The following is an 18,265-nucleotide window of genomic DNA, read 5'->3' as shown; positions in this document are numbered from 1 at the left end:
AGTAGATACCTAGCAGTGGTATTGCTGGGTCATAATCCATTCTGCCAGTCTATGTCTTTTGATTGGGAAATTCAGTCCATTAACTTTTAGTGTTATTACTGTTTGGATAATATTTTCCTCTACCATTTTGGCTTTTGTATTATATATATCATATCTGATTTTCCTTTTTTCTACACTTTACTCCATACCTCTCTCTTCTGTCTTTTCATATCTGACTCTAGTGCTCCCTTTAGTATTTCTTGCAGAGCTGGTCTCTTGGTCACAAATTCTCTCAGTGACTTTTTGTCTATAAATGTTTTAATTTCTCCTTCATTTTTGAAGGACAATTTTGCTGGGTATAGAAGTCTTGGTTGGCAGTTTTTCTCTTTTAGTAATTTAAATATATCATCCCACTGTCTTCTAGCTTCCATGGTTTCTGCTGAGAAATCTACACATAGTCTTATTGGGTTTCCCTTGTATGTGACAGATTGTTTTTCTCTTGCTGCTTTCAAGATCCTCTCTTTCTCTTTGACCTCTGACATTCTAACTAGTAAGTGTCTTGGAGAACGCCTATTTGGGTCTATTCTCTTTGGGGTGCGCTGCACTGCTTGGATCTGTAAATTTAGGTCTTTCATAAGAGTTGGGAAATTTTCGGTGATAATTTCTTCCATTAATTTTTCTCCTCCTTCTCCCTTCTCTTCTCCTTCTGGGACACCCACAACACGTATATTTGTGCGCTTCATATTGTCATTCAGTTCCCTGATTCCCTGCTCAAGTTTTTCCATTCTTTTCCCTATAGTTTCTGTTTCTTTTTGGAATTCAGATGTTCCATCCTCCAGTTCACTAATTGTAGCTTCTGTCTCTTTAGATCTATCATTGTAGGTATCCATTGTTTTTTCCATTTTTTCTTCTTTGTCCTTCACTCCCATAAGTTCTGTGATTTGTTTTTTCAGATTTTCCATTTCTTCTTTTTGTTCAGCCCATGTCTTCTTCATGTCCTCCCTCAATTTATTGATTTGGTTTTTGAAGAGTTTTTCCATTTCTGTTCGTATATTCAGCATTAGTTGTCTCAGCTCCTGTATCTCATTTGAACTATTGGTTTCCTTTGACTGGGCCATATCTTCAATTTTCCGAGCGTCATCCATTATTTTCTGCTGGTGTCTGGGCATTTGATCAGATTTCCCTGGGTGTGGGACCCGGCTGGTTGAAAGGTTTTTCTGTGAAATCTCTGGGTTCTGTTTTTCTTTTCCTGCCCAGTAGGTGGCGCTCGTGGCGCTCGTCTGTCTGCGGGTCCCACCAGTAAAAGATGCTGTGGCTCCTTTAACTTGCCAATCCGAATCTCGCAGTCGGCCCGGGAAACCGCGCGTGGAGGGGGGGTCGCCGGCCGCCGCGGCTTGGGGGAGTGCCGGTCCAAATTGCCCAGCTGGCCTGAGACGCCAAGCGTGGCGGGAGGGCTCCGCTATCCAACGTTCCCGGTCAGACCGGGGAGCCACGTGCGTGGAGGGGACCCCAGTCGCCAGCCGCCCCGGCCGGGAAAACGCGTGCCCCTCGGGTATCTCACCGCAGCGGATTCTCCCTGCCCGTTCAGCTGTTCCAGAATGGGGTACGCTGTCTTTTTGGTCTCTGTCGTGGCTCCGTATTGTTTCTGTTTCTTTAGTTGCTGTTCTGGAGGAGGAACTAAGACCCGCGCGTCTTACTAAGCCGCCATCTTCTCCGGAAGTCTATCAGCATCCTTTCTTGAGTGAAGGTATCTTCTTGCTGATGCTTAGAACTATAAATTTGTAACCTAATAAATCCCCTTTTTAAAAGCCAAAAAAAAAAAAAAAAAAAAAAAAAAGAACAGGGCTGGATGTGGACACAGGCATCGTGAATCATGGATTACAGCTTTTGATTAGTGAATTTGGATTGCTGGGGGCTCAACTCTGAGGGCAGCTATTGCTTCAACCTGTTCCAGACAAATGCAGTGGCAGCCACTGTTTCAACCCACCTGGATAAGGTTGGTGTGCCAGTTTGACACTGTTGTGTACCGCAGAAAAGTCATGTTCTTTAATCCTGATTCAATATTGTTGGGTGGGATCTTTTTAATAAGTTGTTTCCATGGAGATGTGACTGTGGGTGAGATTTTCTGTTTAGGTGGTTTCCATGAGATATATCTCATCCCATTCTAGATGGAGTTGCTTATTATTGTCCTTTAAGAGGGATCAGTATTGGAAAAAGTTTCAGAGCCCACCCAGCCAGACACCTTTGGAAATAAAGAAGGAAAACACCCCTAGGGAAGCTGTTTTGAAAGGAGAATCTAGGAGAAAAAGCTAGTGGACGTTGCCATGCGCCTTCCTAGCTGACAGAGAAATCCTAAACGTCATTGGCCCTTTCTCCAGATGCCTTAGTTTAGATATTTTTTATGGCCTTAGAGCTGTAATCTTGCAACTTAATAAATTCCCTTTATAAAAGCCAATACTTTTCTGTTATATTGTATTCCAGCAGCCTTAACAAACCACAGCAGATGGTGAAAGCCACTGATTCAACTTTCCTTGCATAGAGGCAATGGCGATGGACACTTAAAGATGCTGTGCCTCCTCAGGGCTGCAGGGGGACAGTTAGCTGAAGGGCTGTATTTGCTGGGCAGGTCAGGAAAGTTCAGCTTTGGAGAGCCTTTGGAGAATCTCTTGACCCTTCTTGATCCCCTCTCCAGGGTACTTTGGAGCTGTTTCTGTGCCCCCTTTGTGGGTCTCAGGCTTGTTTTGGTGGGATAATGACGTGGGAAAGTCCTCTCCGTTGTACCCTTCTCTCAAAATTTGCTGTCCAGGCAACAGCAGCTTGAGACAACAAAAAGAATATAAAAAACTATAGAAGCAAAAACAAAAAACAAAATAAAATGAAACAAAACAAAAAACTATAGAGGCAGAAAGTCTGGGATAAAGACCTGCCAGATTCAAGTACACAGGAGAGGGAGGTCTGTCTCTTGGGAAAGAGAGTGGACAGCCAAACTCCCATAAACAGGTGAATTCCAAAAAATATAAGGAGCGAAAGTGCAGGACAAGACAGGGAAAACCCTACATATTGCAATTGTCTTGGGCAGAACTTCCTGACAGAAAGGCTGAAGCTCAAGAAAATCTGTCTCAACAGCAGATAGTTACAAAACCAAGAAACAAATGTTTCAGGGAATAAATACCAAAGTTACCATTTTAAAATATTAAAATGTACAGAGTGCAACAAATGAGCTCAAGACAAAGTAACAGGAATGATGGCTCAACAAAAGGAGGAAGATAAAAAATCATGAAGAAGATGAGAATGGGGACACAGCTGAAAATATTTTCAAAAAATGCTCCTCAAAGTGCTCAAGAAGATGAAGGAAACTACAGAGAAAGAACTGAGGGTATCAGGAAAACAATGAACAAGCAACAAGAGAGAGAGACATTTTAAAAAGGAACCAAAGAGAACTACTGGAACTGAAGACCACAATAACTGAAATGAAAAATGCCTGGCAGGGTTTTAAGAGCAGTGTGGAGAGGGCAGAAGAAACAATCAGTGAACTTGAAGAAAAGACACTTGTCAGACTGAGGAGCAGAAAAAAAAAGATGTATTAAAAGTGAAAAAACCTAAAAGGCAGCTCTTGGATACCATCAAAATCACCAATATACATATTATGGGATCCCAGATTGAGAAAAGAGAAAGGGGCAAAAGGAATATTCAAAGAAATTATAACAGAGAACTTTCCAAATTTAGCAAAGGATGTGAATATGCACATCTGAGGAGCCCAAAGAATACCAAACAGAATAAACACAAAGAAAAATACAACTGTCATGTATTGATCACACTCAAATGCAAAGGACAAGGAGAGGGTTCTGAAAGCTGCAAGAGAAAAGCAATGAGTTATATACAAGGAAATCCCAATAAGATTGAGTTCCAATTTCTCATCAGAAACCATGGAGGCAAGAAGATAGGGGATTGAAATATTTAAAGTGCTGAGCAAAAACAACTGCCAATCAAGTATTTTATTTATGGTGAGACTTTCTTTAAAAAATGAGGGAGAGATTAAGACATTCTCAGATAAACAAAAGTTTAGGGAGTTCATCACCAGAAGACATACCCTACAAGCATTGCTAATGGGGGTTCCTCAGACTGAAAGGAAAGGACACCAGACAGTGGTTCAGAGCAGAATAAAGACTGGTGGTAAATGTAATCACCTGGGTAATTATAAATCCCAGTATTATTGTATTGTATTGTTTGGTATATAACTTCACTTCGTACTTTCTATAGGTACTAAAATGCAGACCTATAAAAAGTAATGATAAGTCTGTTTTTGGACATACAACATGCAAAAACATTGTGGGGGGACAGAAGTGTTTAGGATAAGGACATGTGCATGCTATTGAAGTTAAGTTGGTATCTGTGCTGGTTTGAAAGGATGTATGTCCCCTAGAAAAACCACGCTTTAATCTAAATCCCAATTCAAAAAGGCAGTATAATCCCTATTCAATACTGTATGTTTGAATCTGTAATTAGATCATCTCCCTGGAGATGTAACCCAATCAAGAGTGGTTGTTAAACTGGATTGGGGGAAATGTGTCTCCACCCATTTGGGTGGGTGGTGATTAGTTTCTGGAATCCTATAAAAGAGGGAACATTTTGGAGAATGAGAGAGATTCAGAGAGAGCAGAGAATGCTGCAGCACCACAAAGCAGAGTCCATCAGCCAGCGACCTTTGGAAATGAAGAAGGAAAATGCCTCCTGGGGAGCTTCATGAAACAAGAAGCCAGGAGAGAAAGCTAGCAGATGACGCTGTGTTCGCCATGTGCCCTTCCAGCTGAGAGAGAAACCCTGACTGTGGTCGACATGTGCCTTCACACTAGAGAGATAGACCTTGAACTTCAATGGCCTTCTTGAACCAAGGTATCTTTCCATGGATGCCTTAGATTGGACATTTCTATAGATGTGCTTTAATTGGGACATTTTCTCAGCCTTAGAACTGTAACTAGCAACTTATTAAATTCCCCTTTTTAAAAGCCATTCTGTTTCTGATATATTGCATTCCAGCAACTAGCAAACTAGAACAGTATGAAACCAAATATGATTGTCCTATGTTTAGGATGTTGTGCTGGTTTTCCATGTTATGTACTCCAGAAAATCCATGTTCTTTATCCTAATCCAATCTTGTGGGGACAGACCTACTTTTTGGGTGGGATCTTTTTGCTTAAATTGTTTCCATGGAGATGTCACCCACTCAAATGTGGGTGGTTTCTATGGAACTATGTCTCCACCCATCCAAGGTGGGCCTTATTATACTTACTGAAGTCCTTCAAGAGAGAACCATTTTGGAAAAAGCTCAGAGCCCAACACAGACATAGGCATTCAGAGATGCAAAAAAGAAACCACCCCTTGGGAAGCTGTTTGAAACTAGAAGTCTGTTTCTAGTTTCTAACTTGCTTTTTCTTCAGGGTCAAGGAATCTTTCCCTGGATGCCTTAGTTTGGACATTTTTATGATCTTAGAACTGTAAACCTGTAACTTAATAAAGCTCCCTTATAAAAGCCAAACCATTTCTGGTATATTGTATTCTGGCAGCATTAGCAAACTAAAACAGATGCTAAATTTTAACCCGATGGAAATCACACACACTCAAAAATAGATGGAAAATATACCTAGATAGAAATGAGAACGCATTCAATATGGTATAATACAAAAAAAGTAAGTAAATATAAAAGTAGGCATTTACAGGAGTGAGGGACAAAAAGTTTTAAGACTTACAAAGGCTAACTTTAAAAATGGCAGAAGGAAATCTAGTATTATCAGTACTGAATTTAAATGCAACCATAAACTTTCTAGTCAAAAGGTAGTGACTGGCAGAATAGATAAAAGAAAAAAAAAACATGACTCAACTATATGCTATCTACAATAGACTCAGTTTAAAGTCAAAGATACAAGTAGGCTGATGGTGAAAGGATGGAAAAAATATATACTATGCAAGTAGGAACCAAAAGTAATCTGGGGTGACTCTACTAATACTAGAAAAAATAGACTTTGTCAAAAATAGTTAGGAGGGATAAAAATGATCATTATATACTGATAAAGTGGACAATTCAGGATGTAACAATTGTAAATATATATGCACTTAATATTAAAGCCCCAAAATACAGCAAATACTGACAAATTTGAAGGGAGAAACTGATGGTTCTACATTACTAGTAGGAGAATTTAATACACCACTGTCAATAATGGATAGAATATATAGTCAGGAAATCAGTATGGAAGTAGAAGACTTGATTGATACTCTAAATCAGCTAGCTCTAACAAGCATATATAGAAGTCTTCACCCAGCAATAACAGAATGTACATTCCTCTAGAGTGCACACATATCATTCTCCAGGATAGACCATACAGTGTCACAAAACAAGTCCAAATGAATTAAAAAAACTGAAACCAGACAACTAATACTCTTTGACCACAATGGAATGAAGCTAGAAATCAATAACAGGGAAAATTCACAAATGTGGGAATAAAACAACATACTCTTAAACAACCAATGGATTAAAGAGGAAATCACAAGGGAAATTAGGAAATATCCTGAGGTGAATAAAACTGAAAATACAACATACTAAAACTTACGGGATTCAGTGAAGGCAGTGCTGACTGGGAAATTTATAATTATAAACACTTCCAGTAAAAAAGAAGAGAGACGTCAAATCAGAGACTTAAACTCAAAACTGGAAGAACTAGAAAAAGAAGAGCAAACTAAACCCAAATAGAAGGAAGAAAATATCAAAGATTAAAGCAGAAATAAATGAAATAGAAAACAAACAAAAAATAGAGAGAATTGACATAACCAAAGTTGAAAAAGACAATCAACTGGACAAACCTTTAGCTAGATGAATAAAGAAAAAATAGACAGCATATAAATAATTAAAATCAGATATGAAAAAGGGGACATCACTACACGCTTGTTGAAATAAAGGATGAAAGACGATACTATGAACAAGAGCACAACAATAAATTAAACAAAGTAGATAAAATGGACAACTTCTTAGAAACATACAAACTACCCATAGTGACTCAACAAACCAATTACTAGTTAAGAGAATGAATCAGTAAATCAAATATCTACCAAGGAGACTTAACTCCAATTCTTTTCAAACCCTTCCACAAAATTGAAGAGGAGGGAAAAATCTCTATTTCATTCTATGAAGCTAACATCATCCTCATGCCAAAAATAGATAAAAATACTACAAGAAAATATCTCTTATGAATATATGTACAAAATCCCTCAAGAAAGTACCAGAAAACCAAATCTATCAGCTTATTAAAAGAATTACATCATGACCAAGTGGGAGTTATTCTTGGTATGCAAGGCAGCTTCAACATAAGAAAACCAATTACTATAATACACCATATTAACAGAAGGAACGAAAAAGTATACATGAGCATATCAATCGATAAAGAAAAGGCATTTGAAAAAAATCCAGCATTTCCAGCTTCCCTTTCTGAGAAAAACGCTTTAGAATACTAGGAATAGAAGGAAACTTCCACAACACAATAAAGGGCAAATATGAAAAGCTCACAGCTAAAATTGTACTTAATGGTTAAAAACTGAAGCTTTCTAAGATCAGGAACGAGACAAGGATGCCCACTGTTACCACTGTTATTCAAAATAGTACTGTAAGCTCTTGCTAGAGCAATTAAACCAGAAAAAGAAGTAAAAGGAATCCCAGTTGGAAAAGAAGGAGTAAAACTTTCCCTATGCACAGATTATATGATCCTATATACAGAAAATCCTGAATAATCCACAATAAAGTTGCTAGAGCTAATAAATGAATTCAGCAAAGTGGTGGGGTAAAAGATCAACAACCCTAAATCAGCAGTGTTTCTATACATAAGCAATGAACAACTGGAAGAAGAAATAAGAAAAAAATTCCATCTATAAGAAAAACTACAAGAATCAAGTACCTAGGAATATATCTAACCAAAGATGTAAAGGAGTTGTACACAGAAAACTACAAAACACTGCTAAAAAAAATTAAAGATAACCTAAATAAGTGGAAATATATTCCATATTCATGGATTGGAAGACTAAATATCATTAAAATATCAATTCTACCTGTTCTAGTTTGCTAGCTGCCAGAATGTGACACCAGAAACAGAATGGCTTTTAAAAGGGGGAATTTATTAAGTTGCAAATTTACAGTTCTAGAAATGTTCCAATTAAAGCAAGTATATAAAAACACACAAATTAAGGCACCAACAAGAGATTACCTTCACTCAAGAAAGGCTGATGAAGTTCAGGGTTTCTCTCTCAACTGGAAAGGAAAATGGCAAACATGGTGACGTCTGCTAGCTTTCTCTCCAGGCTTCTTGTTTCATGAAGCTCCCCCAGGGGCATTTTCCTTTTTCAAAGGTCTCTGGCTGTGAGGGCTCTTGTGGTTCTGTGGCTCTCTTACTGTCTCCAAAAGTTTCCTCTTTTAAAGGATTCCAGTAAAGTAATGATGAAAGCCCATCTGGAATGGGTGGAGTCATAGCTCCATCTAATCAAAGATTATTACCCACAACTGGATGAGTCATATCTCCGTGGAGATAATATAATCAAGTTGCAGCCTACAGTACTGAAGAGAGGGATTAAAAGAAAGCTGCTTCCACAAATGGAGGCATGGCTTTTCTGGCATATACCACATGTTCAAACTGGTACACTACCCCAAAGCAATTTATAGATTGAATGTAATCCTAACCAAATTCTAATAACTTTCTTTGCAGAAACAGAAAATTCAATCATCAAATTTATATAGAACAGTAAAGGGCCTGGAATATCAGAGCCATCTTAAGAAAGAAGAATGAAGTTAGAGGATTCATGCTTCTGAATCTTAAAACTTATTACAAAGCCACAGTAACGAAAATGGCATGGTATTGGCACAAGGACTGACATACAGAACATTAGAATAGATATGAGAGTTCTGAAATCAACCTTCACAATTATGGTCAGCTAAGTTTTGACAAAGTGGCAAAGACTATCCAGTTGGGAATGAATGTTCTCTTCAACAAATGGTACTGGGAAAATTGGATTTCTATTTGCAAACAAAAAAAGTAGGGGGACTCCTACAATATACAAAAAATCAGCACAGAATGGCTCAAAGATCTAAATATAAGAGCTAGACCTATCAAGCTCCTAGAAGAAAATGTAGGGAAACATCTTCAGGATCTTGTGTTAGGCAACACTTAAGACTTCATACTCAAAGGACAAGCAACAAAAGAAAAAACAGATAAATGGAACCTCATCAAAATTAATTAATTTTGAATCTCAAAGGATTTTATCATGAAAGTAAAATAGCAAACTCCACAGTGGAAGAAAATATTTGGAAACAAATATCTGATAAAGGTTTAATATCCAGAATATATAAAGAAATTCTTCATCATAACAGAGACATACCAACTAATCAAAAAGTGGACAAAAAGACTTGAACAGACATCTCTCCAAAGAACATACACATATGGCCAGAAAGCACATGAGAAGATGTTCAATATCGTTAGCCATCAAGGAAATGCAAATCAAAACCACAATGAGCTACCATTTCAAGCTCAGAATGGCTGCTATTAAAAAAATGGAGAGGATGTGAGGAATTAGGAACATTGATTTATTCCTGGTGGGAATATAAAATGGTGCCGCTGCTGTGGAGGACAGTTTTGTTGTTCCTCAGAAAGTGAAGTATAGAACTACCATATGACCTGCTAATCCCACTATTAGGTATATATCCAAAATAACTGAAAGCAAGGACTTGAACAGATATTTGAACACCGATTCATAGTAGCCTAGAGATGGAAGCAACCCAAGTGTTTATCAACTAATGAATAGATAAAGAAAATGTGGTATATACACACAATGGAAAAATTGCTCAGCTGTAAAAAGGAACTATGTTTTGATACTTGCTACCAACATGAATGAACCTTGAAGACATGTTGAATGAATCATCAAACACAGGACAAACAGTGCATGATCTCACTCATTTGAAACAACTGAATAAGTAAATTAACAGAGTCAGAATGCAGAACATAGGTTACCAGGTGATGGGGCTGTGATAGGGAATAGAAAATTAAGGCTTAAATTTGTACAATTTAAGGAACCCTATACGGTTTCTTATTTGGAATGATGGAAATCTTTAGGTAATGGATGGTGGTGATGGTAGCAAAACACTGTGTATGCAACTTACAGTACTGAAATATGTATCTGAATATGATTAAAAGAGGAAATGCTAGATTGTATATATGGCAACAGAACAAAATTTTTTACTTAAAAATCCATGCAACTGTACTACCTAAGTAGGGAACCCTAAGAAACCATGGAGTTTAATTAATAGTACAATTATAAAAATGTGCCATCATCAATTGTAAGAAATGTCCCACACCAATGCAAGGTGTTGGTGGTAGGGTGGTGTATGGGAATCCTCTATTTTATGAATGACTTTTCTGTAAAACTGTTAACTTCTCTAATAAGAAAAAAAATCAATTTCTGAAGCTCCAGGAAAATGTCTTGATTTTAATTTAGATCTTATTACATTTATACATTAACTTTTGAAAATTGGTATTTTTGTTTGGTTGCGCTATACTTATTGAAGAACATGTGTTATGATTCCATTTACTGAAGTGTATTTGTGCATCTTTCAGAGGTGCTGTGCAGCATTCCTCAAACATTCTTACTGTAATTCTAGTTAGATTTATTTGTGGGTATTTAATTTTTTTGTTACTATTTTCTTTTCCATGGATACTGTTAGTGCACAGGCATTTCATTTTATTTCCTTGGTTACTTTTTGTGTACAGGTATATCTTGGATACATGGCAGGTTCAATTTCAGAACATGGCAAAACAGCAAGCATTGCAATAAAGTGAGCCACATGAATTTTTTTGGTTTCCGATTGCATATAACAGTTATTTTATACTATATATTATAGTATTTTAAGGGTGCAATAGCTTTATGTCTAAAAAACATTTTATATACTTTAAAAATATCTTATTAATAAAAAATGCTAACCATCATCTGAGTCTTCAGTGAATTGTAATTTTTTTGTTGGAGGAGAGTCTTGTGCCTTGATGCTGATGGCTGCTTGTTGATCAGGGTGGTGACTGCTGAAGTTTGGGGTGTATGTGGTAAATTTTAAAATAAGACAACAATGACTTTTGTTGCATCAATTAACTCTTCCTTTTATGAAACATTTTTATGTAAAATACAATGCTGTTTTATAGTATTTTACCCACACTAGAACTTCTTCAAAAATTGGAATCAATCCTCTTAAACCCTGCCACTGCTTTATTAAACATGCTTATTTAATATTCTAGATCCTTGTGGTCATTTCAATAATGTTCACAGCATCTTCATCAGGAGTAGATTCCATCTCAAGAAACCATTTCTTTGCTCATCCATAAGAAGTAATTTCTCAGCCATCAAAGTTTTATCACGAGATTGCAGCAATTCAGTCATATATTCAGGCTCCACTGCTAACTCTAGTTTTCTTGCTATTTCCACCACATCAGCAGTTACTTACTTCACTAAAGTTTATAATCCCTTAAAGTCCTCCATGATGGTTGGAATCAACCTCTTCCAAACTCCTGTTAATGCTGATATTTTTACTTCTTTCTATGAATCACCTATGTTCTTGATGACATCCAGAATGGTAAATCTTTTCCAGAAGGTTTTCAACTGAATTTGGCCAGATCCATCAGAGGAATCACTATCCTTGGCAGCCATAACCTGACCAATTGTATTTCTTCAATAACAACACTTTGAAATTGAAATGACAACTTGATCTATGGGCTGTGAAAGAATGTTTTGTTAGCAGGCATGAAAACAACATTTAATCTCATTGCACATATCTATTAGAGCTCTCCGGTGACCAGGTGCATTGTCAATGAGCAACAATATTTTGAAAGGAAGCTTTTTTTTTCTCTGAGTGACAGGTCACACAGTGGACTTCAAATATTCAGGAAACCACATTGTAAACAGATGTACTATCCTTCAGGCTTTGTTGTTCCATTTACAGAGCTCAGGCAAATTAGATTTATCATAATTCTTAAGGGCTCTAGGATTTTTTGAATGGTAAATGTTTACAACTTAAAGTCACCAGCTGCATTAGCCCTAAGCAAGAGTAGTAAGCCTGTCTTTTGACACTGCAAAGCCAGGTCCTGACTTCTGTTTTCTAGCTATGAAAGTCCTACATGGTATCTTCTTCCAACATGAGGCTGTTTCATCTACAAATCTGTTGTTTAATGTAGCCACCTTCATCAATGATAGCTGTATCCTTTGCATAATTTGCTGCAATTTCTACATCAGCATGTACTGCTTCACCTTGCATTTTCGTTTTTTTGTATGTTGTATGGTGGGGTCATATTTCATTATTTTTCCATATAAGTATCTCATTCTTGCAGCATCATTTGTTGATTTCTTTGCTTGTTTTGCTTGCTTGTTTGTGTTTTGGGAAGTGCACGGACCGGGAGTCAAATCGAGGTCTCTTGCATGGCAGGCGAGAATTCTATCACTGAACTACCCCTGCACCCTGCACCTTGCATTTTTAAGTTATGGAAATGACTTCTTTCCTTAAACCTCATGAACCAATCTATGCTAGCTTCAAATTTTTCTTCTGCAGCTTCCTCAACTCTCTTAGTCTTCAAAGAATTGAAGAGAGTTAGAGTCTTGCTTTGAATTAGTCTTTGTTTTAAGAGAATGTTGCAGGTTTGTGGCAGGTTGTTTTGTCTATCCAGACCATTACAACTTTCCCCATATCAGCAAAAAGGTTGTTTTGCTTTCCTATCATTTGTGGTTTTACTGAAATATCTTTCAACTTTCTTTAAGAACTTTTCCTTTGCATTCAACTTGACTGTGTGGCACAAAAGGCCCTGCTTTCAGCCTATGCCAGTTTTTGACATGCCTTCCTCACTAAGCTTAATTATTTCTAGCTTCTGATTTAAAGTGAGAGACATGTGACTCTCCTTTTCACTTGAACACTTAGAACCCATTAAAGGGTTATTAATTGGCCTCTGGGTGGTAGGTTGCTAACCCCTGCTAAATAACAATGCTGTTATTTAGAGATAATTAAGAATAGTTAAGATGGTTAAGAATAACTAGAGATAGTTAAGAATAACTCCATAATATTACCTATTAACCAGTCCACATTAAAATTTTTCCAGTAGTCCCCAAATGTGTTGCTGCTGTTTTGGTGTTTTTTTTTAAATCGACATCCAATAAAGATTTACCTACTGCAGCTAAGATTCCTCCCTAAGGGCTTAATGATTCTATTCCTCCGTGTGCTTCTGTAACAGCTAAGCCCCGGCGTGCCTAGCACACCAGAGTTAACAGAGGATTATATAATTAATTGGTCACCAAGAGAACTAATAAGCAGTAACTCTGAGAACTAGGCTTTGTACTTTAATCCATTATTGCATTTAAACCTTAAAACCACTCATTGAAGTAGGTATTATCACCATATTTTGAGATGGAAAAACCAAGGTTTAGAGGGGTAAATACATATCTGCCAGCCTGTAAAGCTCCTGCACTTCACATGAATAGTCTTTAACCTGTGCTTCATAGATGGGCTTCATTGTGATTATCCTAGTCATTCTGTGTGCATATATATATTTTTTTTTCCTGAGGAGGGTCTATAGCTTTCATTAGATATTTAAGAAAGAGGTACATGAGCAAAAGAGGTTAAGAACCTCTGCACTGTGGTGAAATTCAGTTTGTATATGTAGAACAGTGGTATCTATTAATAGGAATATCTATTAATATAATCAATGTATCAATATTTTTTCTATATATTATCAATATACTATATAAAGTCAACAATTACAAACCATGAGTTCATTAAACAAACATAGAGCTATGCTTATTTAAAGGAGGGATTGAGTACTTACCTAGAAACAGAACAATCAGTAAGACTATAATAGTAAGGAAAGCCTTGTTCCAAAAAGTTGCAATTTTACCCCAGACATGAAAGGAAAAAATCTTCTGCCATCTATAAAGCAATATAATTAAGTTAGGTGTAAAAAACTAAATGAAGGCTATATAATACTTTCTAAACACTGAATGAACACATTGTAATTGTAGAGTGAGTGAAAAGAATTACAGAAATTTAAAAATTTATCAATTCCCTGATAAGACAAGAATGTCTCATGAAATATAGAACAACTCTTTCGTGTAATAATAACTGATATGTGATACCTTGTGTCTGACGGCTTAAACTATCAACATGAAAATATTTTAAAGTAAATATGGAAAAAAAATAAAGCAAATATGCAGAATCAAAAGTATAAAAAGGAGTTCTTATATTATAATATTATATTATTGATAGAAGCTATCACTTTATAGTTTTTCCATAATCATAATATTAACAACTCAGAAATAACAAAAGATCTATGGTCTAACAGCAACATTGCAGGGATAGGGGTCCAACTCTGCACTATTTATTTTTACATGGTACACTTTCAACATCTACCCCAGGTAATAAAGTTCTGTACTTTTGATACCAGAGATTAAAATAAATTATTGAGGTATTTTATATATATAAAGTATAAAAAGCTCAAATATATAGCTTGATGAATTTTAAGGTATGTATTTGCCCATGCAATTACCACCAAGATAGGATTTGAGCACAGAGGAAATGAGATGAGGAAATAGTCTAGATGGCTTGAAGAGTATATGGAGGCACAGACATAAGAAAGCATGGGTTTTAAATGGCAAAGAATTATATATAATTGATCACACGATTGGAAAAGTACAGACTTTGCACAATGAATAACACATTGACTGAGTTCAAAGAAAACATATAAAGGTAATAAGTACTGAAAAACACCTAAACACTTACAACTCTTAAAAAAATTGAAAGATTATGACGAAGTATTAGCAAATAAGTTTTGAAAACGTCTCTAAGTGATACTTTGAAGGTGGGGAAAGGGAGTATGATACAGCTGAAGTGGTGGCTTTTGTCTTTACAGTTCCAATTCTGAGCATTTTATTTAGGACACTATTCAAACTTAACATTACAAAAATTTTCTATTTTTAGCAAAAGAACATAAATGGAAATACGTTCCTTGGTCTTGGTCAAAGTACAAATTCACTCATTTCTTCAAGGGCCAATATAAAAGCTATCACAAAAGAGAACTTCTACAGGGAACAACTAAAAGTTTATATAAAACTCAATTCAGGAGGTGCAAGGGTAGTTCAGTGGTAGAATTCTTGCCTGCCATGTGGGAGACCCAGTTAGAGCCCAGGACCATGTACTTCCCAAAAAACCAAACAAAGACCAAACAAACAAAAATTCAAAAATGGTGCTGCAATAATGGGATACTCACATGGGAAAAGAATGAAATGTGACCTCCACCATACAAAAACAAAACAAAACTAAAAACCTCAATTCAATGAAAAGCCAATAGCAGCTATATTAAGTCCTTTCTATACTACCATTCTAGGTGCTTTTACACAGTTTAGCTCATATAATCCTTACATCTCCATATGAGGAAGATACTAGCATTTTCTGGCACAAAGAGGGTTAGTAACTTTCCCCAGGTTCACCCAGTTAGTATCCTGCAGAGATGGGATATAAATCCATCAGTCTGACTCCAGAGCATGTGCCTCTAACCACTGGGCTATGTAAGAAAACAGAGACTAATTAAAATATCTTTCTTTGAAGATAATCATGATATACATATAAAAAATATAAAAGATGTGGCGGAGAGTAAGGACATTTTCTAAATATGGATGTATGTGCATAAATATTTTCTTAAGTATATTTGTACATGAGGATATATTTATACATCAGGTATACATATACACACTATAGTTACTTGACCAGAATAGGTAAAATATCATATTTAGTAGGGAAAAAGGTCGAACCATAATTTATGGGTCTCTTTAAAGAAGAAATGACCAATCAAAAATATTTTTTTTCAAATTCTGAAGCCTTATTTATAAGTCAGATGTTTATATGTTTCAGCTTTCCTTTTCTTGAATATAGGATTTATTGTGAACATTAACAAAAAGCAAAACAAGGTGTAATCAAAGGACTGAAACAAAAGCACAGAATGGGATTCAGAAGTCCTAGATTCTTGTCTAGAATCTGCCACTGACCAGGTAAGTGACCTTAATTAGGCCACTTCCCCTCTCTGGGTCTCAGTAATATAATCTATAAAATGATTATTATTATACAATAATCTCCAAGGCCCCTTCCCCCGCTGTGATTTAATTCCTTTCTTTGGTAAGGAAGAAGAAAGTGATGGTATAGCTGATAGTCAAGGACAGAAATGAGTAGAACTCTAAGTAGCTAAAAGCAAGTTAAGAATTGTGGAAGAAAACCTGGAACTTGAGTCAAGGTAAAACTTTATGTCTCTTCCTGTCCCATGATTTTACTATGCTTTGTGGAGTTATCTCTAGGATCTCATTTTTTTTTATGCCTTGACTATGTAGAAATGTCTTGCAACATTTTCATTCCATGTAAATTTCATCACTTTTACTATCAAGTTTCTGGATCTAAAACTGAACTGCTAATAAATGAATTACTGTAAGGGTAAAATGAGTCCATGCTTGGATGAAAATATTTTTTACTTAAAACATCTTCTTAAAAGGTCTTTTACTAGGGAACTAATAACTAACTTTTTTGATATTTTTAATATATTTCAGTATATATTACTGTATATATAAAAAGTAGTAAAATTATCATTAAACATTAATGAAAACATTTTTTTGGTTACATGATCCCCAAACTAAAAAGCATTCATTTGGCTTACGTTTCTATGTTGCCACTTCATTATCACCAATGAAACCTTTTCACAACCATGCTGCCCCGTAAATTTAACTTATCCATTTATGTTTAGTTCATTCCTCCCATTTAGGCAATAAAACAAAGGTGAAGCCTGATGACCAAAGAGGTGTTAAAAGTATAACTATTGCATTAATTTTGCAACTGTTTGGTGAGTTTGCAATTATTTCAAAATTAAAAATTAAAAAAATATATATACCATTGCTTCATACATCCGTAATCAAGAGAACCAAAGAAACTAGACAGTTTTACTCCTTAAAAGGAGGGAAGAAAAAGTTAATTCATTTCTATACATAAGTTTTACATGTGATATTTTGATATTGCTATATATTATCTAATTTGTTTACTAATTAGTTTATTTCTAAAGAGTACCTTTCATATCAGCTGACAAACTTTTTAAAGCATAAGTAAACTTCTTCCGTATCACACTAAGCAGTCTTTTAAAGGAGCTAATCAAATATTTGTAATCGTAACGATCTGAAGGTATCCTACCTCCGAGGAGGAATAAAAGGTAGACAGAAGATTAAAATGAGTCCTATTTCAGCATAAAGAAAGGTTGCAACTGCCACCCACTGGAGCGTCATTTTTTTTCTCTTCACACCTAAACAGAGAGACACTTCTTTTACTTTGCTGGCTTTCAAAGAAAACCGGGTTAAAAAGACACTTGGGGCGCAATGTTTCAGTTCCGGGGGTTTACCAGGACTGTTCTTCCCCTAACCAGAAGGGCCAGGCATTATTCCTGGGAGGGAAGGGAAACGGTAGAGGGTGGGCCGGAAGGCAGCGTCTCCTCGAAGAGCAGAGCCCCCCCGCCAGAACGCCAGCAGGGACCAAGAATTTCCTTTCGACCAGCCTCGCGGCGCGGGGAGCCTAACGCTTCCCTCCTCTAACGCCCCGCGGTTAGGGTCCCTTCGGCTCCCAGAGCCCCGCGGGGCCTCGACGCAGGCGCCAGGGGGTACGGCCAGCTCCCTGCGGTTACCCGGCGAACAGGGCCCGATTTGGTGGTGGGGAGGGGCACGGGGGCTGGTTCTCCGCGGCCCAGAGCTCCGCGCCACCTCGGAGGGTCTCGACCTCTCTTACCCCTCTTGCGGCGGGCCTGGCTCTCCGCGATGCTCCGCGGACGCCGACGCGAGGGACGTCAGACGCCGCGGCGCGGGGGTGGGGTGGGGTGCGGAGAGGGGGTGAGAGGAGTGGGGAAGGCGGGGAGGGTGCTCACCCCACCACACCTGCCCCCAACTCGGGCTTACGGTGCCCGTTCTGACTGTGGTCGCAGGAGGCGCGACTAGGTTTACTGGCAATTGTTTTTTAATTGCTGGTGTAGTCAGAGGATGACTCAGACTTTTCAACCCCATACTTGGGCACTTAAGAACAACCTCTTCTGAAGTGCACGCTTTACATGAAGTGTGGTTTGGGTGCGTTAACGTTCTCTTGATCAGCCTCAAGGAATCCAGGGGAAAGGAATGCTGGTCGGAGGATAAGATACGGTGTAAATCCAGTGAACATGTTTAA

At 37.2% G+C, this 18,265-nt stretch overlaps 1 protein-coding gene across 3 annotated transcripts in view; it reads right to left on the bottom strand.

Annotated features, from left to right (window-relative positions):
* The window catches only part of BCAP29 (B cell receptor associated protein 29), a 120,539-nt gene extending 102,596 nt beyond the window's left edge, over positions 1 to 17,943 (bottom strand). Inside the window, exons 1-3 of one of the 3 annotated variants that reach the window (XM_077165150.1) lie at positions 17,837 to 17,943; positions 17,252 to 17,360; positions 13,860 to 13,960 (exon numbers count right to left, since the gene is read on the bottom strand). In XM_077165150.1, the coding sequence (XP_077021265.1) occupies positions 13,860 to 13,960; positions 17,252 to 17,343 (193 nt within the window). In that variant the 5' untranslated portion in view covers positions 17,344 to 17,360; positions 17,837 to 17,943. Of the gene's footprint in view, positions 1 to 13,859; positions 13,961 to 17,251; positions 17,361 to 17,456; positions 17,638 to 17,735 lie in introns of those variants that run through there. The other 2 variants (XM_077165232.1, XM_077165069.1) reach the window with 2 other exon arrangements.
* Between the last annotated feature and the right edge of the window lie 322 nt (positions 17,944 to 18,265).

The sequence above is a fragment of the Tamandua tetradactyla genome, chromosome 1, assembly GCF_023851605.1.
Source record: "Tamandua tetradactyla isolate mTamTet1 chromosome 1, mTamTet1.pri, whole genome shotgun sequence".
NCBI lineage: Eukaryota > Metazoa > Chordata > Mammalia > Pilosa > Myrmecophagidae > Tamandua > Tamandua tetradactyla.
The sequence above is the reverse complement of the archived record's forward strand: the minus strand, read 5'-3'. Positions and strand labels throughout refer to the sequence as shown.